Source organism: Microcaecilia unicolor, chromosome 1 (assembly GCF_901765095.1).
Source record: "Microcaecilia unicolor chromosome 1, aMicUni1.1, whole genome shotgun sequence".
NCBI lineage: Eukaryota > Metazoa > Chordata > Amphibia > Gymnophiona > Siphonopidae > Microcaecilia > Microcaecilia unicolor.
This window is the reverse complement of record NC_044031.1, coordinates 649,153,149-649,178,215: the sequence shown is the minus strand read 5'-3', so window position 1 is coordinate 649,178,215 and position 25,067 is coordinate 649,153,149. Positions and strand designations below refer to the sequence as shown.

The window sequence follows — 25,067 nt, the reverse complement described above, 5'->3', positions numbered from 1 at the left end:
TCTAACCTTCCTCATGATCAAGGATACCCCACGAGGTGAGATTTTCCGTGGAGCCCCAGATCTTTGTCGATTGACAGTCATTTTGTACTTCCTCCATTTTCTTACTATGGCACCAACAGTTGTCTCCTTCTCGCCCAGCGTCTTACTGATGGTTTTGTAGCCCATTCCAGCCTTGTGCAGGTGTATGATCTTGTCCCTGACATCCTTAGACAGCTCCTTGCTCTTGGCCATTTTGTAGAGGTTAGAGTCTGACTGATTCACTGAGTCTGTGGACAGGTGTCTTTCATACAGGTGACCATTGCCGACAGCTGTCTGTCATGCAGGTAACGAGTTGATTTGGAGCATCTACCTGGTCTGTAGGGGCCAGATCTCTTACTGGTTGGTGGGGGATCAAATACTTATTTCCCTCTGCAGAATGCAAATAAATTCATATACTTTCCACAATGTGATTTTCCGGATTTAATTTGTGATGTGCTATCTCTCACTGTTACCAATAACCTACCCTTCAATTATGGGCTGCTCATGTCTTTGTCAGTGGGCAAACTTACAAAATCAGCAAGGGATCAAATACTTATTTCCACCACTGTAACTTAACTCTTCCTCTCTAAGATCCCCTAATGTATCTGTCACACATGAACCTTATTCTACCACAACATCACCTTGTATTTGTTCATACCGGAATTGGTGAACGCCGATACGGTACTATGTAAGCCACATTGAGCCTGCAAATAGGTGGGAAAATGTGGGATACAAATGTAACAAATAAATAAATCACGAATAATATCAAGGTCCAGAGTAGAGAGTTGCACAGGGACAGAAATCTTGCCTGTCCCTGCTGGAATCGTACCCGTCCCCATAAAGATTTAACCCGTCCCTACCTGTCCCCGCCGGAATTTAACCTGACCCCACTTGTCCCCGCAAGAATTTAATGGTACATAAAAAAAATTCTGGTCGGCTCTCTTTGGATTCAAGTCGCAGCACTGCAGGCAAGGAAGGAACAGAAGTTGGAACTTGAAACACTCTGGTGCACACATGTAAGACTTGGCTCTGATTTACTGGCACTGTACTGAGAGGTTGCCACATGCATGTGCCAGGAGGTCAGGTGACATTTGATGCTTGTGCCTTTGTCAGAGCTGAGGTCTGCGCATCAGCCTTGGAGCAGAGAGGATTAATAGTAGCAATAGTAAGTGACAGCAGATAAAAACCTGAACGATCCAGTCTGCCCAATAGTCAATGCTTATTATCAATTTATAACTAAATCAACAATAAATGTGATATGTACTTGATTATGGTCTTTCTTTGGCATTTCTGGGACACAGACCATAGAAGTCTGCCTGGCCCTTTCCTTTTGTTCTAACTGCTTGAGTTGTTGCCGAAGCCCACTCCTGTATATTTGTCTTCTCATTTGCGGGAAACAGACTGTCAAAGTTTGTCCAGCACTGTCCTCATGTTCCAGCCACTAAAGTTGCTGCCTAAGCCCTTTCCAGCACATCCTAAACCAGATTGCCATGTTTGAGACATAGACCATACAAGTCTGCCCGTTATCAGCCCTAGTTCATCACAGCCGGAGTCACCAACTGAGCGTCACTCGACACATCCACATAAATGCAGTCATTTAAGTTTAGGTTTTTTATAACTTACATTTTCTAATTAGAGATCCTCTGTGTTCATCCCATGCCTTTTTGAATTCCATCACCATTTGTGTCTCTACCACCTCCTTAGTGGAGACTTTCTGCATCTGTGCTGTTAAAGCAAGGAGGAGGAGACAGCACTTGGTACTCGGTAAGTGAGAGACTGGCGCAAGTACAGCGTACACTTCCAAGGGAACACTACAGGAATGTCTTCCGTCCCCATGGAGCAGGAGCAGCTTCCATCCCCAAGAGAACCCCGCAGAACTGCTTTCGTCCCCACGGGAACCTCGGGAACCCTGTTCCCGTGCAAGTCTCTAGTCCAGAGTATGGTCAAAAGAGTGAGTAAGAAGAAGGATCTTTTGGGAAAGACCAATATTGTGAAGAAATAAGAGAAATGCAAAAGCCTGTGGTGATGAAGAGAGATCCACGTGGATGTTAAAATTGCCAACAATGATTAATTGTGGGAAATGGGTACTAGCTTCAACTAGTGATAGAAGAGGTTTCCAGTCGTTACTAGCGAGTATAGGAGGACAGTAAAATTTTGAGATGAAAAGAGGGCGGTAGAGGAAGAAGGGGTAACTTTTAAAATCAAGACTGGAATAAGGGAGGGTTGAAGAGAAAAATTTGACAGTGGGGAGGATGGTAGACAAACAAATTGCCAAACCGCCACCCCATCTAGATTTTTGGGCAAGGTGGAAAGCGGTAAAATTGGGCGGAAGACATTGGAAAAGGTATGACTCGTCACAGTCCCGAAGTCAGGTTTCGGTGAGACAGAGAATGGTCCAGTTTTTGGATAGGAAAGAGGACATGAATAAGACCAGACTGTCTTAAATGACTGGCAGTTAAGAATGCTAAAATACCAGGAAAAATCATTGGGAAGAGGGTGGTCGCAGGAAATCTTTTGAAGGGAGCGCTGAAGAGCAGAAAGGTGATAGATGGAAAAATGTTTAGGGGGCGATGGCCCCAGTAGACAGGAATCCCGAGGCAAGATGAGACAGGAGATTGTTAGTGAGTCATACTTACAGACTGGAAAAACCAGTAACCAAATGTAGGAGAAAAAAATAGAAAAATGTCCCCCAAAAGGGCCAGGACCCAGGTAAAATCATAAAAACATTTCGCTCCTGGAGTTAGCTCCAAGGAGTGCGCCCAAAGTTTGAAAGCGATACGTTGCTGGATTCCTGGACAGCTTCATTAAGCTCTGGATGCCTTATCTCTTTGCATATATTTTGCATATTTTTACATCATTGGATTTGACAGGTTCTTTTGCCTCCTGACGCAGGCACACGTTGAAACACGACCGTTTCGAGTCTAACACATTAGGCGATTGGACTTGTTGATATTGCATAGCAACATGACAGCAGATAAAGGCCAAATTGCCCATCCAGTCTGCCCATCCTCCATAACCACTTCCTTTTTTTGAATTCCATCACCATTTGTGTCTCTACCACCTCCTTAATAGAGACTTTCCGCACCTCTGCTGTTAGCAAGGAGGAGGAGGAGTCAGCACTCAGAGAACTTGGTACTCGGTAAGTGAGAGGCTGGCGCATGCTTAAATTCTGACACAGTCCTCATCTCCACGACCTCCACCGGGAGGCCATTCCATGTTTCTCCACCCTTTCTGTGAACGAATACTTTCTTAGGTTCCTCCTCAGCCTGTTTTCTCTTAACTTTATCATATGCCCCCTCATTCCAGAGTTTTCCTTCATTTGAAAAATACTTCTTGTACATTAATGCCCCTGATAAATTTCTCTATCATATCTCCTTCCTCCCTCTTCTCTTCTTATTCATGTTGAGGTTCATAAGCCTGTGCCTATGTTTTATGTCCAAGACCACTTACCAGTTTTGTAGCCACCCTCTGGACCACCTCCATCATGTTTATATCCTTCTGTAGGTGCGGTCTCCAGAATTGCACACAGTACTCTAAATGGGGTCTCACCAGAGACTTATACAAGGGCATTGTCACCTCTTTGTTCCTGCTGGTCTTCCCTCTCCTTATGCACCCAAATGCCCTTATGGCTATGACCATCACATTTTCTACCTTCTGGGGTGTCCACCCTTTGCAGAGTTTGGTATCATCCGCAAAGAGACAAACCTTACGAAACAGCTCTTCCGCAATATCACTTACAAAGATGTTAAAAAGAATCGGCCCTAGGACCGATCTCTGTGGTACCCCACTGATAACATCCGTATGTTCAGAGGAAGCTCCATTTACCATTACCCTCTGTCTCCTTCCGTTCAACCAATTATTAACCCAGTCAGTTACTCTAGGTCCCATACCAAGGGTACTCAGTTTATTTATGAGTCGCTTGTGTGGAACTGTGTCAAAGGCTTTGCTGAAATCTAAGTACACCACATCTAGCGCCCCTCCCATGTCCAACTGTTTGGTCACCCAGTCAAAGAAATCAATCAGATTTATCTGACATGACTGCCTCTAGTGAAGCCATGCTGCCTCGGGTCCTGCATTCAATTTGAGAAACCTCAGAATCCTGTGCTTTAAAAGCGTTTCCATTAATTTACTCACTACCAAGGTCAGACTGACCGATCTGTAATTCCGAACCTCCTCCTTATTTCCACTCTTGTGCAGGGCCACATCCACCTTTCTCCAGTCCTTCGGGACCAATTTGGACTCTAAGGAAGAGGTCCATTAGCGGAGCCGTCAGAATGTCTCCGAGTTCCTTGAGCACCTTCGGTTGTATCCCATCAGGCCCCATTGCTTTGTCTATTTTATCAAAGATTTTATTAAAGAAGCTACATTACATCTTTGGAATCCTCGTCTTTTGTTGCCTCACTTCCTTTTGTTTGCTGTTTGGAATTGCATATAGCCAACCCCAGTTCCACAGTATTGAGAAAGCATCATGTGCTATTCTCTGTGACAAAGGTCTTTTGGAGCAAAATAGGTGACATTTGCTGTTGAATTGTGTGCCCCAGCCAGTCTTGGATGAAGGGCCGGCTTAACCTGTGGAACAGGTGAGTCTCTGCCCTAGGTTGCCAGAGATAAAGGACACCAAATGCCTAAATGTATGATGTCACTAGCCTTATAGGTTAAGCTGGCCCAGAGATTACCTGGTGGCATTGTGTGTGCAGGGAAAAAAAGAAGAGCTGGAAACCCCCTTCCTCTTTCTGTCTCAGGCCACCTTCCCCCGTCTACTTTTAAAGGCAGTTTTACCTAATGCTACCCGCATCAGCCCCGGTGTCTTCCTTCTGTCCCGCCGCAACCCTCCTTTGACATAACTTCCTGTTTCACAGGGGTGCAACAGAGGGAAGGCGCAGGGGCTGATTTATTTATTTTATTTATTTATGTTGATTTATATACCGTGTCTTGTTGCAACTGCAAAACAGAACGGTTTACATATATATAAAAAAATTGGTATATACAAATAAACAAACATAGGAATTCCATTCGTGACAGGAAAGCACAGCAATCAAGATAGACTACATAATAAATCAATACAAATTAAAAATCTAGTATACAATTAAGCTATCCCATTTTTCTTTGTCTTTTTGACCTTATCTCATTATGCCAAGTTCTGTTCTACATAGCTTATAAAGAGAAAGGTTTTCAGAAGTTTTCGGTAATGGAGATAAGATTTCTCTAGTCTGATCTCCTTTGGAAGGCTATTCCAAAGAGAGGGTGACAGGTAGAAAAAAGCCGATCTCCGTGTAGATTCCCACCTAGCCTTAGTAAGAGGGGGAATGACTAACCTGTTATCTGTTAGGGATCTGAGAGTTCGCATAGCGGTGTAGGGGATTGTTAAATTCGACAAGTAGCTGGGGTTTAATGTGTGAAAGGCTTTGTGTGTAAGGACAAGAGCCTTAAACATTAGGGTAACATGGGGGTAACATTAGGTGAAATGCTGTTGTTATTTAGGAGAGGGAAATTGCCTTTAAAGGTAGGCTGGGTGGGAGGATGGCCTGAGTGGGGGTGCCAGTGGGAGGGCGTCAGACCAGAAGTTGGCTCATGGCGCACTACTGTTCCTTGAGCTGGCCCTGCTTGGATGTATCTGTGATGAGAAGCTTAAAAGGGAAACCCCTTTGGTAGGTTGGAGGACTCTCTGCTGTCAGCACAGAGCATGCTTCATGGTTGGAAGAATCTTGATAGATTTTGAGAGAGGTTGGTGATGTTGAGTCCTTTGAAATTTGATGTGCTGCTAGAGCACCCTCATGTTCAGATGTTCATATGGGGTCACTTGGATTTTGAAAAATGAGCTGGCCATCATTGACTGAGCAGAAGAAAGACGTCCACATAGGTTCTGTTGAGTAGAACAGTGAGGGGGTCTGAAGGAAGTATTTGGATTGGCTGTTGCTTGGAGTTTTAACTGAATCTGTTTTTCTGTCTTCCAACCAGTAATCATTATTTCATGACTTGGTTCCACTTTCTTGAGGCCACCTTGCTGTTTGTGCTTTTCTTTTATGTGTGGAGGTTTTTTTCTCTTTTATTTGTACAGCTCACTAATTGCAGTAGTCTTGTTAAGGAGAAATTTCTTTTCCTGGTGAGTGTCTTTTTAGGCCACTATGTATTGAATGTTCTGAATTCGAGTTAATGTGAATTTGGCCTTGTTGAGAAACCTCAAAATATGCAGTGCATACGTGATGGTTTGGGTGGCAGTTTGGACCATGATGACTGTGTGACCCCAATACCAGTCAATCATCCAAGTATGGAAAGATAAAGATAAACCCTATTTGAGCAGGTTGGGAGCCATGACTGCTAGGCATTTCAGGAAAGCTCTGGGCGCCAATGACAGCACGAATTGAAGGATATAATATTTGTAGTGTTCGTGAAGGAATTTGAATCTGGGGTGTCTGCAGTTGAAGGGGTGAATAGGAATATGGGTGTAGGTATCTTGTAGAGCTAGAGACTAGCCAGGTCTGGTAAATAAGCAGCAGCATGGTGCTCAAAGCTAATCTTGAATATTTCTTTCTTAATGTAGAATTTGAGTTCTCACAAGCCAAGATGGGTCAGAGGCCTCCTGACATTTTGAGGACGAGGAAGTATCTGAAGTAGAAACCTACCTCTCTCCATGAAAGGAAGCCTTTTTGTTAGCACTTGCTGACAGAAGTGATTTGAATCTCATCTTGTAGGGTGCTATACCGTTCACTTGGGTACCATGAGATAGCTTCTGGTTCTTTGTTGGTGGAAGAGTGCAGTTGATTCTGTAGCCCTGACTTATTATTTTGAACACCCACTGCTCTGTTGTGATTGCCATTCCTCCCAAAAGAAATGGAGGCAATCTCCTACCAGAGAGCAGTCAAAATCTAGGAATATTTTTGAGGGAAGAGAAGGCAGATGCAGATGTTTCCATTCTTGCTGCTGCTGGTGATGACCACAGAATTGTATTGTACCCGCTTGCTGGGATGCCCAAGTATACGACTGAAAACGCTTACAGTTGTAGAACTGTCAATTAGTCGGGGGGTCTGGTGCTGCCTTTTGTAGGGAGGGTGTTGATTTTTACAGCTGGATAAAACCTAGTCAGGTGCTTGATTTTCCAGCTTGCGCAGGGTTGAACGATAGGTATTGATCAGTTTTAAGGTGTGGAGGAGTAGCCTAGTGGTTAGTGCAGTGGACTTTGATCCTGGGGAACTGAGTTGGATTTCCACTGCAGCTCCTTGTGACTCTGGGCAAGTCACTTAACCCTCCATTGCCCCTGGTACAAAATAAGTACCTGAATATATGTAAACCGCTTTGAATGTAGTTGCAAAAACCTCAGAAAGGCGGTATATCAAGTCCCAATTCCCTTTCCCTTTTCTCCAAAGAGTTGGGCCTAATGCATGGTGCATCTGCCAGGCACTCATGAAGTTCCTCACAGAGACCAGAAACTCATAACCATTCAGTTTTATGGATCCCAGTTGTGATGCCAAAATCCTGGCATCTTGAATAGAACAAGTAAGGTGTAGGCTACATACCATCAAGGATATGGAGCAGCAATTTGATCTGGGTATTAAAGTAGTTTGATAAAGATTTAGAAAGTGTGAGAGTTTGTTGACTCACTGAGTGATGGTAGTGCATCGTGTAGAACTGATGTGTTACAAATGCATGAATTCAGCATGGCTCCTTTGCACATTTTCCACCCCGTTGTCTTGAGGATCTTTTGGTCCTTTCCTGGAGCAATGTTGAAATAGGATTTAGTATCCTTGAACCTCTTGAGGGCAGCGTTTGTTATCACTGACTGGTGTGGGATCTAGCTACACTCCTGCCATGATGTAGGAAGACCTTGTAACTGATGTCTCAGTGTTTGGATATTACTTGAATGGACATAGGATTTTGCCAGGTCTTATAGATTGTCAGGGCTATTAACTCTTCTGGAAACATGCACAGCCTGTAATATTCTGTCAGTTCCTTTTATTCTCTGGGGGCTCTTGGTGAGGTTACAGTCAGAGGTTTTACTAATCTTTGTAAGAACTTCATTTAGGAAGAATCTTCTAACTACTTTTCCCAGTTCAGGTAGCAAGAGATCTTCTGTGTCTGGGCTTGCTCTGAAAAATCTTTCTGTGATAGCGTCATGAAAAATGCATGACTCAGGTTGGCTTAGAAGAGACTCATCAAAAATCTCGGCTAATCTGTAGGGTTCTGGAGATCCCCAGTTATGACTTGAAAGTGGCAGTGAATTTTGATAATGGTAGATGTGTCAATGTTGTTCCTTGAGCTCTTGATGCAAATCGTGGGAAGGATGTTGGTGCGCCCTTAGTAATTGGGGGTCTGTAGGAGGTTAACATATTCACACATGACCCACTGAAGCAGTTGCAGTACCATCACAGTGGATAATCCCTGTAGGTAGTAGCCTGAGAAAGGCTCAGAATGTTTACAATGCAGAGTGGGCACTAAATAGACCACTGCCTTTCTTAGCTAATGCCCTTCTGTCTTTAAGAGTGGCAGGAATGCCTTTGGGTATGGGGACTTTTGATAGAGAGGTCTAAGTACCACTGCAGACTTTGGTGCCATTCTGGGCTGAAGGGAATTACTATGCAAGGAGACTTCAATGCAGATGTTTTATGATGCCCTCTTTTCTTTTTACTGTCTGTGTTGCTCAGGGTCTGCATTGCTTTTAGCAGCTACAGTAGTAGTAATGGGTGCTTTGACTAAGCTTCTCTCTATATGTGGTTTTCCAGGTTTTGCTTTTGCCTCTTTGGTGCTGATTAAGGAGAGCATGTCTGATGTGGGATTCATCAGATGATGACATTCAAAGTGCACCTGTGTCTCCACCATAGCATTTGGAATTTCCCCAAATTGTCATCTCTTTCAGCTTGCAGTCCATAAAGAAATAGATGTCAACACCTGCCCTACCCACTTATCTACTCTTGATTTAGAGTGCAAGGGAATATTGAATGTACCCAGCCACTTATTCACTCTCCCTACAGAGCAAGAAGGAATGTTACTTAACTGCCCTTCTGCATTCTCTGAGCTTTGTGTCAGAGAGCACAGCTTAAACCCTGATGCTGCATATGAGCGATTTATGTCACCCAGATTTGTAGCAGTGTGGTCAGAAGAGGAATGAGGCACTAAGTTAGAAATAGTCTCAGTATGGGAAACCAGGGGTATTGCACCCACTTGGCCACCTTGTCCTCTGCTCTCTGTTTTGACTGGTTAGGGAAAACGAAATTGCTGTGCATTTGTACTTGCTTTAGTTGTTTTCCATTGTTGGAACTCATTCAGTAATTATGAACAGAAACCTTTGTAGTCCCTGTCCAGGCTGGTAATAGACCACCTCTCTCTCTGTCTCCCTTTGGTACCTTTAAATTTCAAAGTAATGCTTATGAGTTGGCCTTTTGTATTTTTCTGCACCTCTTCTGTGTTATGCTCTTGCCTCCTCTCTTGCAGTTGCTTCTTCTGACATTCCAAAACTTCCTCCTTGTATTCCTGAGTGTGCTCACAAGAAAGGTACATGGTCCCTTTCCTCTTTTCAGCTTTCTCACAGATCTCCTCCTCCTTTCTTTATTCCTATAGCTGTTTTCATGCTGCTTACTCTGTATAGCAGTGAAATATACTGACATGTTTAGACTGTTAAAATACATTTCTTTTTGTTCTGTAGACTTTTTGGCTGCTTGTCGCTCACTCCCATTGACAACAAGTCCGTCCTCCTCTCAGGTAAGGGCCAGAGCTGCATCTGCCATAGGCTCAGCAGTCATTGGTATTGATGGGTCTCTACATCTCAACATAATTGTACTGTACTTTGGGATTCTTCAGATGTCCTCCAACACTGGAACTAGGAGTTATCACTAGTTATGATTGTAAATCAGCTAAAAGAAAAACTATTCAGTAGCTGGATATTTTTAGATGTATCATGTGCATAGTTAATATGTGGACGTTTTCAAAACTGTATATGTCCCTGCCTCGATCAGAGGCTTTTCAATATTGCAGGAAGAAGGAACCTTAGAGAGCCTAAAAATATACATTCTTAAAACTTTGCTAGACTTACAAAGGCATCTCTTTTCCCTAACTCTTTTCCTTTTTTTTTTTTTTTTTAACTAATGTAGGGCCTGATTTACTTTTGGAGAAAAAGCTTGGTAAATCAGATCTTCCATATCATCAAGCTGATCAATCCATAGACTGGTGGGTTGTGTCCATCTACCAGCAGGTGGAGATAGAGAGCAAACTTTTGCCTCCCTATATGTGGTCATGTGCTGCCGGAAACTCCTCAGTATGTTCTCTATCTCAGCAGGTGGTGGTCACACACAGCAGCAGCTCTGGCTAGGCCTCCAAGCCTAATCCTTAGGTTTTGTTGAGGCCTGGGGTTGAGGGCTCTTTTGAGCAAGTGCAAACCTGGTGGTGCCAGGTCCCTCCTTTTCTCCCCCCTCCCGCTGGCTCCGTTAAAAAAAAAAAAAAAATTTTAAACGTCCTTAAAGGCGTTTAATTCGACGTTTCTTTAAACGTTCATTGCAGCTACTCACTGGGACACCAGTTCGTTACAGCTCGGAGCGGCAAGCAGGTAATTTTACCTTTTTATAGCGGGCAGGGGGTTCCCCGATTCTTCTCCTCGTGGCAATGGCGTCGGAGGGCGAGGGCGCAAAGGGTCGCTCCCCGGATCGCTGGAGCGCTTCTAGAGGGGATGCGGGGGTTTTACAACCTGATTCGCCCTTGATGGGTGATAGTTTAGTGACCGATGAATGTCCCGGTCGTTCCTCCAGCGTGGCGGTTTTTTCCCGCCATAAACGCCCATCCCCCGCTCCTTGCCTCCGCCATCTTGGCCGGCCACGCGGCTCGGACGGCTTCTTCGGGGCCGCCCTTGAGGTTGGAGACATTAATGCCATGAATGCCCTTAATTTGGGTGACGGCACAAAAGCGGCTAAAGTTAAGCGCCGTTCTTCCCGCGCGGCTCCTTCACGGAGTTTCGCGCCGGACGCCATTTTGGATGCGCAGCATGTCTCTCCCCCGCTATTGCGAGCGCCGGTTGAGAGTGCGTCTAGGGCTGTTGCCCAGGCTGCGGAAGTGCACAGTCTGGGGGGTTTCTCCCCCGAGTTTGTTTTGCTGCTGCATCAGGCTTTCCTCATGCAAACGCTGCCCCTGCTCCCTCTTCTGATAAAGAGGTTGAGGTTCCCAGAGGTAAACGCCCTCGGGTTGATTTCCAGGCCTTGGAGGACTTTTGTCTCCTCCGATGTAGATGAGGGCAGCGTGTCTGAGGTCTCCCAACGATCCTTTGCGGATTCCTTGGAGGAGATAGATCCCCGCTCGGATGGAGCGGATGACCCCTCTGCAGCGCGGCTTTTTAGCCCAGAGGATTTGCCCAACCTGTTGTTACAGGCCATGGACACTTTGAAGATTTCCTCTCCGGAGGACGTCTCTCCCTCAGCCCCTGTTGGCTCTGCCATTATGCTGGGGACGAAGCGCCCGCCTAGAACCTTCCACGTGCATGATGCCATGCACACCTTAATTGTGGCTCAATGGGATGTCCCGGAAACGAGCCTTAAAGTGGCTAGGGCTATGTCCCGCCTCTGTCCTTTGGCTGTGAGTGAACGTGAGGCCTATCTGTGGCCTACCGTGGATTCTTTAATCACTGCGGTGACTAAGAAAACGGCGTTGCCGGTGGAAGGTGGCACGGCCCTAAAGGACGCCCAAGACAGAAGATTGGAGGCGGCCTTAAGGTCGTCCTTGGAGGCAGCTGCTTTAAGTTTGCAGGCCTCAGTTTGCGGCTCCTATGTGGCCAGGGCGTGCCGGACTATGGTGCAGCGGGCTTCCCCCTCGGATCATTCCTTGAGGGCTGATTGGCCGGCCCTGAAATCGGGCTTAGCCTATTTGGCAGACTTGCTGTATGATGTCTGGAGAGCCTCAGCTAAAGGCATGGCTCAGACAGTCTCTGCGCGGCGGTGGCTTTGGCTGAAACATTGGTCTGCTGACCACGCCTCTAAATCCCGCCTGGCTAGATTGCCTTTTAAAGGCAAGCTGCTCTTTGGGGTCGAGCTGGACAAAATCGTGACCGATCTCGGCACGTCTAAGGGCAAGAAATTACCAGAGGTCAGGGCTCGGGTTAGTACTCGTCCCGATACCTCCATACCGCCCGGGCAAGTCGGGTTCCTCTGCCCCCTCTTCCTTCAAGAGGAATTTCTCCCCCAAGCAGCATTCCTTTCGCAGAGACCGCCGTCCCGGAGGTGCTCCCTCCGGTCCTCCCCCAGGGTCTCGTACCCAATGACGGGGCCTTGGTCCACGCCCCAGTGCAGATTGGAGGACGGCTGTCCTCGTTTCTGGGCGAGTGGACCACTATAACTTCAGACGCGTGGGTGCTGGAAGTCATCAGAGACGGCTACAAGCTAGAATTCTGCCAACCCTTAAGAGACGGGTTTGTACTCTCTCCCTGCAAGTCTCCGGTCAAGCTGTGGTAGTGCAGCAGACCTTGGACAACCTGATCCGCCTGGGTGCGGTCGTTCCGGTGCCAAAAAATCAGATTGGCAAGGGACGTTACTCCATTTACTTTGTGGTTCCAAAGAAAGGAGGTTCTGTCCGGCCTATCCTCGACCTCAAAGGGGTCAATCGGGCCTGGAAAGTGAGGCACTTTCGCATGGAGACTCTCCGCTCTGTTATAGCGGCAGTGAAGGCAGGAGAGTTCTTGGCTTCCTTGGACATCAAGGAAGCGTACCTGCATATTCCCATCTGGCCTCCTCTCCAACGCTTTCTGCGTTTTACAGTCCTGAGATGACACTTCCAGTTCAGAGCCCTCCCTTTCGGGTTGGCTACTGCTCCGCGGAACTTTTCCAAAGTAATGGGGGTCATAGCGGCCTTCCTGCTAAAGGAAGGAGTACAAGTCCATCCTTATCTGGACGACTGGTTGATCCGAGCCCCCTCTTATGCAGAGTGCGGCAAAGCTATGGACCGGGTAGTTGCTCTTTTGAGCTCCCTGGGATGGATCATCAACTGGAAGAAGAGCCAGCTGCGCCCGACTCAGTCCCTGGTGTATCTGGGAGTTCGATTCGACACCCAAGTGGGCAGAGTGTTCCTGCCAGACAATCGGATTGTCAAGCTTCAGGCTCAGGTGGACTAGTTCCTAGTAGCCTCTCCTATTCGGGCTTGGGACTACGTGCAGCTGTTGGGCTCTATGACGGCCACGATGGAAGTAGTGCCCTGGGCCAGGGCTCATATGAGACCACTACAGCTATCTCTGCTGCTGCGCTGGACTCCGATGTCGGAGGATTATGCTGTGCGCCTTCCCGTGGACCCAGCAGTGCGCAAGGCGCTGAGCTGGTGGACGCAGACAGACAAGTTGTCTGCAGGCTTGCCTCTGGTGACCCCGGAGTGGATTGTCGTCACGACAGACGCCTCTTTGATGGGCGGGGGAGCCCACTGCTTGGGAAGGACAGCGCAGGGGCTCTAGTCTCCTGCAGAGGCAAGTGGTCTATCAACCTCCTGGAACTCAGAGCCATTCGGTTGGTGTTATTGGAGTTCATCCCGGTACTGGTGTTGAAGCCTGTACGGGTCCTGTCGGGCAATGCCACGGCTGTGGCCTATATCAACCGCCAGGGAGGTACCAGAGCGCCCCTCTAGCCAAGGAGGCTATGAGTCTTTGCCAGTGGGCGGAAGCGAACCTGGAGCAGCTTTCAGCGGCCCACATTGCCGGAGTCATGAATGTCAAGGCGGACTTTCTCAGTCGCCATACCTTGGAGCCCGGAGAGTGGCAACTATCTGCTCAGGCGTTCTTGGACATCACGAAGCGCTGGGGCCAGCCGAGCCTAGATCTGATGGCGTCATCGGCCAATGGCCAAGTGCCGCGCTTTTTCAGCAGAGGACGGGACCCTCGATCCCTGGGAGTAGATGCTCTTCTCCAACAGTGGCCGACACAAGAGCTCCTCTATGTGTTCCCGCCCTGGCCCATGTTGGGCAGGGTGCTAGACCGGGTGGCAAAGCATCCCGGCAGGGTAATCCTGGTGGGTCCGGATTGGCCCAGACATCCCTGGTATGCGGACTTGTTCAGGCTCTCAGTCGACGAGCCTCTGCGGCTGTCAGTGGAGCAGGGCCTGTTACATCAGGGTCCCGTGGTGATGGAGGATCCCTCTCCCTTTGGTCTTACGGCCTGGCTATTGAGCGGCAGCGTCTGAGGAAGAAGGGCTTCTCAGACAAGGTCATCGCCACTATGCTGAGAGCGAGGAAGCGCTCTACTTCTACTGCTTACGCCAGGGTCTGGCGTATCTTTGCAGCATGGTGTGAAGCAGGCTCACTTTCTCCCTTCACTGCTCCAATTTCTTCAGTGTTGGCGTTCCTGCAAGAAGGTCTGGAGAAAGGCCTGTCGCTCAGTTCCCTTAAAGTCCAGGTAGCGGCTCTGGCTTGCTTCAGGGGCCGCCTGAAGGGTGCTTCCCTGGCTTCGCAGCCAGATGTGGTGCGCTTTCTCAAGGGAGTTAATCACCTGCGCCCTCCTCTGCACTCAGTGGTGCCTGCGTGGAATCTCAACCTGGTGCTAAGAGCATTGCAGAAGCCGCCTTTGGAACCCTTGTCGAGGGCATCTCTGAAAGACCTGACGTTGAAAGCAGTCTTTTTGGTGGCTATCACTTCAGACAGAAGAGTTTCCGAGCTCCAGGCGCTCTCATGTCGAGAGCCTTTTCTGCAGTTCACTGAGGCAGGAGTGACTATTCGCACAGTGCCTTCCTTCCTGCCCAAGATTGGTTCTCGCTTCCATGTGAATCAGCAGCTCTGTCTCCCTTCCTTTCGTAGGGAGGACTACCCAGAGGAGTATTCCGCTCTTGAATATCTGGATGTGAGACGAGTCATCATCAGATACTTGGAAGTGACCAATGATTTCCGGAAATCGGATCATCTGTTTGTCCTGTTTGCAGGTCCTCGTAAGGGTCTGCAGGCTGCTAAGCCTACAGTGGCAAGATGGGTCCAGGAAGCCATTGCAGCGGCTTATGTGGCCGCGGGGAAGGTGCCGCCTATCCAGCTGAAGGCTCACTCCACGAGAGCTCAGGCGGCCTCGATGGCAGAGGCCGGATCCGTCTCCTTGGAAGAGATATGCAAGGCGGCAACGTGGGCTTCGGCTCATACATTCTCCAAGCATTACCGTTTGACTGTGGCTGCACGGGCGGAGGCCCGGTTTGGAGCTTCAGTGTTGAGGTCAGGGATTTCTATGTCCCGCCCTGGGTGAGTACTGCTTCGGTACATCCCACCAGTCTATGGATTGATCAGCTTGATGATATGGAAGGTAAAATTATGTATAATCATACCTGATAATTTTCTTTCCATTAATCATAGCTGATCAATCCATAGCCCCTCCCAGATATCTGTACTGTTTATATTCTGGTTGAATTTTAGGTTCAAGTTTAGCCTTCAGTTACTTCAGGAGGACTTCGTGTTCAAGTTCTTCTTTCACTTGGATTCTTCAAGAGTTGAGACGACTTTGTGTTACAGTGAGCTGCTGCATTCCTCTCCCCTCCGTTTTACGGGGCTGGATTGAGACATAAATTCTGCCGGCACTCCCTCCCGCTTCGTGCGGCTGTAGGGCAGCTTTGTACCCCTCCCGCTTCGGCGGTGTTAGGGTCAGTCAGCTCCTCCCGCGGTTGCGGTTGCAGGATAAGCCAGATCCCCCCGCATCGGCGGGTGTGGTGTCCCTCCCCCGCTCCGCGGGGATGAGCTGGACGGATTCCCCTCCCCCACTTGTGTGGGGATGAGCTGGGTTAATTCCCCTCCCCCGTTTCGGCGGTGGTGAGCTGGGCAGAGTGTCCCTTCGTGGGTGTAATTCTCTAAGTGCTGAGTCCTGCGGATGGAGCTTTGATATCGACATACTGAGGAGTTTCCGGCAGCACATGACCACATATAGGGAGGCAAAAGTTTGCTCTCTATCTCCACCTGCTGGTAGATGGACACAACCCACCAGTCTATGGATTGATCAGCTATGATTAATGGAAAGAAAATTATCAGGTATGATTATACATAATTTTACCTTAACTTCAAGGGGGCTAACATGGAGCTTCTTTTCAAAAGTTCTGTGTCTGGAGTTAGGAACAGTGGCAGCATCATTATATCAGAGGGAGATAATGCCAAACAGACCTGATCAGTTTCTTAGGCTGGGAAACCAAAGAATTAGATCAAAAGCAAGCACTGGATGTAACTATACTAAATCTTTTGACAATGTCCCACACAGGAGTCTCATAAATAAATTGAATAGCCTGTAGATGGACCCCAAGTTACAAACTGTTTGAGTAATAGTAATAAATGTATTCACTTTGTGGATTAAAAAAGGTATTGAGTACAGTATTTTAGGTTTTTCTTTCCTGGAGTCTGTCTCTTTCAGTATGTTCAGAAGTGATTAGATACAAATCTACACTTACAACCAGTTTCACATACGTCTGCACGAAAACTTGGAACGCTCTACCGAAAGACTTAAAATGCATAAACAACTACCTAATGTTTTCGAAAACATCTGAAAGCCCACCTGTTCAGGAAATTCCTTTCCATCGAAATCATATAGCCAAGGAGATCACGGCCATCACACCACATCACATGATCACTGACAGAATTGAACCAGGCTTGTGTCGATCCCAAACTACTTAGATACTTGTCTTCTTAAATTAATTGTGAGCCACATTGAACTTACCACCAGGTTGGAAAATGTGAGAAATAAAATAAAATATTGTAGAGAGGCTAGTAGGAAAACTTTGTCTTCTTTCAGACACTAGCTGGAGGGTAAGGCATGAGGGGCGTATGTAGCTGTGTTGTGTCTGTATGTGTCTTTGACTTGGAGAGAGGGGAGGGGACGGGACAGCTTGAATGGGGTGGTACACAAACATTCTTTTGCTTTGGAAAGAATAATAAAATTAAATCAAATATGATAATACAAGCTGTAAAGCCCATTAAAACGGGCAACATTTTTGTTGTGAAAAATGTAATGAAGTAGCCAAAGCAAGAAATGAGAGTCGCATATATACTGGATCTGAAGCCAAAACTACCTGAATGTGTCTGCAGTGACCAATACTGATGGGACCCCCCCCCCCCCCCAAAAAAAAAAAAAAAGAGAAAGGGGGGAAGGAAGAGAAAGGGAGGAGTTCATCCTCCAAGAGTAACAGAGAACCTATAGCACTCATAATCCAATATGTTGCCATTCTAGAGATGTCCTAAAAATTACAATTTGTGGTTTTCCCTCTGCTATAAACTGTTTCCCCAATGTGGTGAGACGGCAAGATATCACCCTCATACTGTGTAGGTTTTGAAAGCCCAGCCAAAGGCCAAGAATTGTCATCACCTCATGGCACAGAGATTACCCGGAAAAGCCAATAAGTCGGTGCTAAGAAGTTCCAAAATCAACCTGTTAACTCCAGCTACTTAACCACTGTATATTAGCTGCGTTTTGCCAGAATGTTCCACCATGGAGATAACAGCACCTGAAAAGAAGCAGCACCATGCACAGATCACATCGGGAAGAGTGAGAGTGTGTGCGTGTGTGTGAGAGAGAGAGAGAAAGAGCTGCTAGGAGTCCCTGTGACAGTGGAGGATCGGGACTCTCCGAATCTCCTCCAGCCGCATCAAACCAGAATCCAAAGCTGCTCATGACAGGGCCGGGCCTGGCCAGGCCTGCGCTCCGGCTGCTCACGGGGAAGCGAGGCCGCGGTGTGTGCACATGTCACAGGCGCTGAGACTGAAACCCCGAACATACTCATGACGTCATTAACAGAGGCCACGCACACACGTTCCCGCCTCTTGTGCGCGTTGGGCGAGTGGTTCCAAGGAGGTTGGTTGAACAGGAGACGAAGTGAACCTACCTAGTCCATTATGTGAGCTGAAGCCAGTAGGCGGAGCTTAGCGCCAATAGTTCACTGAAAACAATAGCAAACGCTATTGGAAAGATCATCGACCTTGTGGGGTTGGACGGGTGGTAGCGGCGGCGTAGTGGGTGTAGGGACGCATGTGCAAAACAGCTGCACTGTTCTGCGCATGCAAAGCACATCGGGAGAGACCTGTGAAGTGACGCATGCGCAGAACAACTGTGCTGTTCTGCACATGCACGGCACGTCGGTCAGAGCTCATTTATATAGTAGAATAAGGAACCATAAAAATAGATGAATAAGCAGAGATGGCCAAAGAGGAGGACACAAAAAGACACCTAGTAAGAAGTCTATCAGGGAACCATTTTTGTTATTCACAATCTCAAAATCAGTTATTGAAATTCAACCAGGAGACTTGGCACAGCTGTATTCCAGTGATGTGCCTGCTTCAGGGGTCCAGGAAATCTACGTACAAACATATAACATACATATAAATACATACACAGTTTACTCAATACTAAAAATCTAACAAATTTATATACAAATTCAAACTTATAAAATTGACATAATTTAAATGAGAATTAAAATAAGGGACAAACATCAATATGTAGATATGATATATATGAAAAATGAAAATCAAGAATTGAAAATTATATAGAAATGGTATTTTATCTATAGAATGACAACCAGCAGTATGAATAAATGTAGACTGGGGCATCTCCGTAAATGATTTTATGAACCAGGGTGCAAACCTTGAACGTAGTACATTCTTTGAGCGGGAGCCAGTATAGTTTTTCTCTTAGGGGTTTGGCACTTTTGTATTTTGTTTTACCAAATATGAGTCTGGCTGCAGTGTTTTGGGCTGTTTGAAGTTTCTTGATGATTTGTTCTTTACAACCAGTGTAGAGTGCATTGCAGTAGTCTAGGTGACTTAGCACCATTGATTGTACCAGGCTGCAAAATATATCCCTTGGGAAGAAAGGTTTTACTCTTGACTTTCCACATTGAGTGGAACATTTTCTTTGTTGTATTCTTCACATGGCTTTCCAGTGTGAGATTTCAAATGGTCAATGGTAACTCCAAGAATTTTCAGGCTGTCTTCAAAAAATCATAATATATTGGGTTAGAGTCAATACCATGCTGAAAAAGATCCAAAAGTACAAAAAATTCAAAACTCGTAATATAACTATCTGCTAAATCCTTAAAATAACTCATATTTACCCAATTGCTTTGGGGTTGGATAAATTAGTCCATCAATGCAAAAACATACATTACATAAAGCACAGATACATATTTGATTAAAGAAGCCAAAACTATGTTGAAGTATCAATTCCATAGCGTCCCCCAGATCATTCCAGAGACGAATGGGTTATCTCTGTCTTACCAGCAGGTGGAGATAGAGAGAATACCAGAGCTCTGCCGTATAGGATCCTGTGTGGCAACCTCCCTTTCAGTATTCTCTCTAGCAGGTGGACAGACATCTCCTGTGTGGCTCTGTGTTGGTGCTGACTCTTGCCCTTCTCTGGGTCAGTTGAGTGCAGGTTTGAGGGTGCCCAGTGGGCTCTAGGTTACACGTGATGTTGCCAGGTCCCACCTTGCCTCCCCTTTGTGCTGAGTTCTCCTGCTGGGGTTTCAGATCTCCTGCCTCCTTGCATTAAAAAACAAAAACAAAAAACAACCGTGCTAAACAGTGGTTTCTCTGAGCAGGCACTGCTGATGGCTATAGGAGACAGCGAGGTGTCTGGGCCATAGGGCCATCATTCTTGCAGCACCTGATTTTCTTGAGGTGTACGTCAAGCTCCATCTCTGGCCATCTTCAAATCTAAGCTAAAAGCCCACCTTTTTGATGCTGCTTTTAACCCTTACTCACTTGTTCAGAACCCTTATTTTATCATCCTCACTTTAATATTCCCTTATCTCTTGTTTGTCCTGTTTGTCTGTCCTAATTAGATTGTAAGCTCTGTCGAGCAGGGACTCTCCATGTTCAAGTGTACATCGCTGCATACGTCTAGTAGCGCTATAGAAATGATAAGTAGTAGTAGGTGTCTTTGGCTGGAACATATCCTGGGCAGTAAGTAGAGCGCATGGCTGCCGAAGGGGTGAAGTGCTGCTCCCTGTGTGGCAGTCAGCGAGCAGCGTCGGGTGACTGTGGTGCGTGTGCTTGTACCTCAATGATTTGAGTTGCCGTTGGATGCAGTGTCATCTCTTCCGCAAGCTGGTTTGTCTTTGGAGCCAGTGGGAGAGAGTTTGGTGGGATCCATGGACCTGTGCTCATCATGCAATTCGGTGGATGCCATGTTGGATGCGCAGCCATGTGTAGCTCTGGAGGACGTGGCTGAGGATTTCCCACTGGGGGTCGAGGTTCTGACTGAGGAGGGCCCAGCTGAGACTGTGTGTGCAGGGGGGAGTATGGGGGGTTTGTATACCTTATCTGTTCCTTTTTCCTCTGAATTCATCCTCCTCATGCATCAGGCCTTCTTACTGAAGAGGCCTCTTGCTCAGCCTTCTTCACATTTCCTCTTTGTTTGCCCCTGCAGGAGCTTCAGACTCTCGCTGCCTAAGCGGCTGTGCTTGCACACCCCTCAAGACTTTGAGGAGCTTTCTCTGATTTCTGGGCCTCTTTTGGTTTCATACCCGCTTCCTGGTGTGGAACCCCTGGAAGAAGGGGAGCTCCCCACTGAGGATGGGAATGACTCTGCAGTGGCACAGATGTTTTGCCTGCATTGATTGCGCGGGCATTGGAAGCACTCAAGATCTTTTCTCTGGAGATGCCCACATCTGGGGCGAACAAGCATCCCTTGTTGTCAGGCATTAATCAGCTCCCTAAGGCTTTTCACGTCCATCCGGCCATGAAGGTCCTAATTTCTTGTCAGTGGGACATTCCCACAGCAAGTCTGCATGTGGCACATGCCGTGACCAAGCTGTGGTCATGCTTCTGGCTGCAGATCTCGAGTTCCTGCATTTGTCATGGGTGGATTCTTTGGTTATGGCTGTGAATAAGAAGACCACGTTGCCAGTAGAAGGTGGCATGGCCCTTAAGGATGCTCAGGATAGGAAGTTGTAATCTTGTCTTAAAGAGTTCCTTTGAGGTGGCAGTGCTTGGTTTGCAGTCTTCAGTTTACAGCTGCTTTGTGGCCCGGGCTTGCCTTAGTTGGGTACAGGGAGTTTCTTCGGAGGACTTGGCTCAAGTCCGTCTGTCTTTGGAGCTGGCCTTTGCCTATTTGGCGGACTTGCTTTATGATCATCTTTGAGCTTCGGCTAAGGAGATGTCCCAGGCGGTGTATGCGAGGCGGTGGCTCTGGCTGTGCCATTGGGCGGCGGATTCAGCCTCTAAGGACAGGTTGGCTCAGCTTCCCCTTTGGGCTGGCCTTCTCTTTGGGGGCAACTTGGCTAAGATCATTAAGGACTTAGGTGATTCCAAGGGGCAGCGGCTCCCTGAGGATGTCTGTTGTCCTTTCACATCTCTCAGCCCCACGCCCGGTTTCGGGAGGCTTGGCGCTACAGGCCAGGCAGGTCTGGGTCCTTTCAGAGGTCTTGCTTCCAGTACAAGCAGCAGTCCTTTCGGGGGAACAGGATAATTCCGGCTTCTGCCAGCAAGGTGGCCCGGGTCTCCCGTTCCTCCCAATGATGGGGTCTTGGTCCATTCCTCCGGGCCTGTCATTGGAGGGTGTTTGTCTCTCCTTCTGGAGGAGTGGGCCAAAATTACCTCAAACCAGTGGATCTTGAAGATCGTGCGGGACGGCTACAAGCTGGAATTCGCTTGAAAGCAGTGGGATTGTTTTCTGGTATCTCTGTGCAAAGCCCCTGCCAAGGTCCGGGGGGTTCGGGTTGCTCTGTGGGAACTCATGTGGCTGGGTGGTGTGCTTCCGGTGCCTCCAGCAGAGGTTGGTCGGGGGCGCTATTTCATTTATTTTGTGGTGCCCAAGAAAGATGGCTCTTCCTGTCCTGTTCTCGACCTCAAAGGGGCTGTGAAGGTCCAGCTCTTTAGTATGGAGACTTTGCACTCCGTCATTGCATTGGTGCAGCCCGGGGAGTTTCTCACATCCCTGGATCTCAAGGAGGTGTACCTGCGTATCCCCATTTGGCCGCCCCACCAGGGCTTTCTTTGCTTTGCGATCTGGGCAGTCATTACCAGTTTTGTGCCATGCCTTTTGGGCTTGTCATGGAGGTGGCGGCGGTGGCGGCGGCTTTTCTAAGGAACGTCTGGTGTTTGAGTGCACCCTTATTTGGACAACTGGTTGATCAGGGCATCCTCTAATGTGGAGAGCCCAGGTGGTCGGTCTTCCAGCCCCTGGGCAGGGTGGTCAATTTCGGCAAGAATCAGTTGACGCCTTCACAGTCCCTCGAGTACCTCGGTGTGGTTTTCGACATGCGTCAGGGGAAAGGTGTTCCTTCTGGAGGCCCGCAAGCGGAAGCTGAAAGTTCAAGTGTCCAGTCTGCTGCACATGCTGTCCCCTCGGGCCTGGGTCTTCATGCAAGTCTTGGGTTCCATGGCGGCTACGCTGGAGGTTCTGCTGTGGGCTAGGGCTCACATGAGGCCGCTTCGGCTGTTGTTGCTCTGTTGGTCTCCGTTGCTAGACGAGTATCATCTTCACCTGCCATGGATGGTGCGAGCCCGTTTCAGTGTCCGTTGGTGTTTCAGTTTGACCAGCCTGGCTCAGGGCTCTTCCCTGGACTGCTTGGGTTGGACAACACAGGGCCTGTGGTCTCCCCCGGAGGCGTGGTAGTTGATCAATTGATTGAAGTTTAGGGTGGTGCAGAACACATAGAAGGCCTTCCTCGTTCTCATCATGGGCCGGGAGGTTTTCATTCTGTCTGACAGTGCATCAACAGTGGCCTATATCAACAGACAGGGCGGCACCAAGAGTGTTCCCCTCATGGCAGAAGCGGTTCTCCTCCTGCAATGGTGGAAATTTACTTGGCTCGCCTGTCAGCGATGCACAGTACTGGCAACTTCAAAGTACAAGTGGATTTTCTCAGCCACCACCTGTTGGATCCGGGGGAATGGGAGCTCTCCTGGGTGGTGTTCTCTCTGGTGACGGAGCATTGGGGAATTCCGGTTCTCGATCTGATGGCTTGAAGATTCAACGCCAAGGTGCCCCGCTTCTTCGGTAGAAGAAGAGTTCAGTGGGCGGTAGCACTGGATGTTCTTCTATAGTCATGGCCATCCAACGGGCTCCTGTATGCCTTTCCTCTGTGGTCATTGATTGGCAGGCTTCTGGGTCGCATTTCTCGTCAACTTGTGGCCTCGGTGACCATGGCACGCAGACTTAGTCCATCTTCTGATCGATGAACCTCTTTGTGTGTTTGGGGAGAGGGGTTTCCTTTGCCAGGGACCTGTTCTGATGAAGGATCCCTCCGCCTTTGGTCTTACAGCTTGGCTCTTGAGAGGGCAGCCTTGTGAAAAAGAGGCTATTCGGACCCGGTGATTACCACTTAGTTGCATGCACAGAAGAATGCTACTTCCGCGTATGGAGAAACTTTGATACATGGTTCTTTGAACGGATTATAGTAACATCTTCCGCCTTGTTGGACCAGGTGCTGTCATTACATAAGTATTGCCATACTGGGAAAGACCAAAGGTCCATCAAGCCCAGCATCCTGTTTCCAACAGTGGCCAATCCAGATCACAATATACCTGGCAAAATCCCAAAAAAGTACAAAACATTTTATACTGCTTATCTTAGAAATAGTTGATTTTCCCCAATCCCATTCAATAATGGTTTATGGTCTTTTCCTTTAGGAAGCCGTCCAAACCTTTTTTAAACTCCGCTAAGCTAACCGCCTTTACCACATTCTCTGGCAACGAATTCCAGAGTTTAATTACACGTTGAGTAAAGAAAACTTTTCTCCAATTCGTTTTAAATATACTACATTGTAGCTTCATCGCATGCCCCCTAGTCCTAGTATTTTTGGAAAGCGTAAACAGACGCTTCACATCTACCCGTTCAACTCCACCCCTTATTTTATAGGCCTCTATCAGCCGCCTTTTCTCCAAGCTGAACAGCCCTAGCCGCTTTAGCCTTTCCTCATAGGAAAGTCGTCCCTTCCCCTTTATCATTTTCGTCGCCCTTCTCTGCACTTTTTCTAATTCTACTATATCTTTTTTTAGATGCGGTGACCAGAATTGAACACAATATTCGAGTTGCAGTCATACCATGGAGCGATACAAAGGCATTATAACATCCTCATTTTTGTTTTCCATTCCTTTCCTAATAATACCTAACATTCTATTTGCTTTCTTAGCCGCAGCAGCATACTGAGCAGAAGGTTTCAACGTATCATCAACGACAACACCTAGATCCCTTTCTTGGTTCGTGACTCCTAACGTGGAACTTTGCATGGCGTAGCTATAATTCGGGTTCTTCTTTTCCACGTGCATCACTTTGCACTTGCTCACATTAAACGTCATCTGCCATTTAGACGCCCAGTCTCTTAAGGTCCTCTTGTAATTTTTCACAATCCTCTCGCGATTTAACGACTTTGAATAACTTTGTGTCATCAGCAAATTTAATTACCTCACTAGTTACTCCCATCTCTAGGTCATTTATAAAAATGTTAAAAAGCAGCAGTTCCAGCACAGAGCCCTGGGGAACCCCACTAACTACCCTTCTCCATTGAGAATACTGACCATTTAACCCTACTCTCTGTTTTCTATCGTTTAACCAGTTTTTAATCCACAATAGAACACTACCTCCTATCCCATGACTCTCCAATTTCCTCTGGAGTCTTTCATGAGGTACTTTGTGAAACGCCTTCTGAAAATCTAGATGCACAATATCGACCTGCTCATTTTTATCCACATGTTTGTTCACCCCTTGAAAGAAATGTAGTAGATTGGTGAGGCAAGATTTCCCTTCACTAAATCCATGTTGACTTTGTCTCATTAATCCATGCTTTTGAATATGCTCTGTAATTTTGTTCTTAATAATAATCTCTACCATTTTGCCCGGCACCGACGTCAGATTCACCGGTCTGTAATTTCCCAGATCTCCTCTGGAACCTTTTTAAAATATCGGCGTTACATTTGCCACCCTCCAATCTTCCGTTACCACGTTTGATTTTAAGGATAAATTACATATTACTAACAATAGCTCCGCAAGCTTATTTTTCAGTTCTATCAGTACTCTGGGATGAATACCATCCGGTCCAGGAGATTTGTTACTCTTCAGTTTGTAGAAGTGCCCCATTACATCCTCCAGGTTTTCAGAGAATTCATTAAGTCTCTCTGACTCGTCAGCTTCGAATACCATTTCCGGCACCGGT

The 25,067-nt window shown here is 47.3% G+C and overlaps 1 protein-coding gene across 1 annotated transcript in view; it reads left to right on the top strand.

The window, feature by feature from the left end:
* Positions 1-25,067, top strand: part of LOC115456575 (MLX-interacting protein-like) — a 141,744-nt gene that overhangs the window by 63,704 nt on the left and 52,973 nt on the right. The window contains exon 7 of the mRNA XM_030185753.1: positions 9,656-9,711. Coding sequence (XP_030041613.1) covers positions 9,656-9,711 — 56 coding nt within the window. The remainder of the gene's footprint in view (positions 1-9,655; positions 9,712-25,067) is intronic.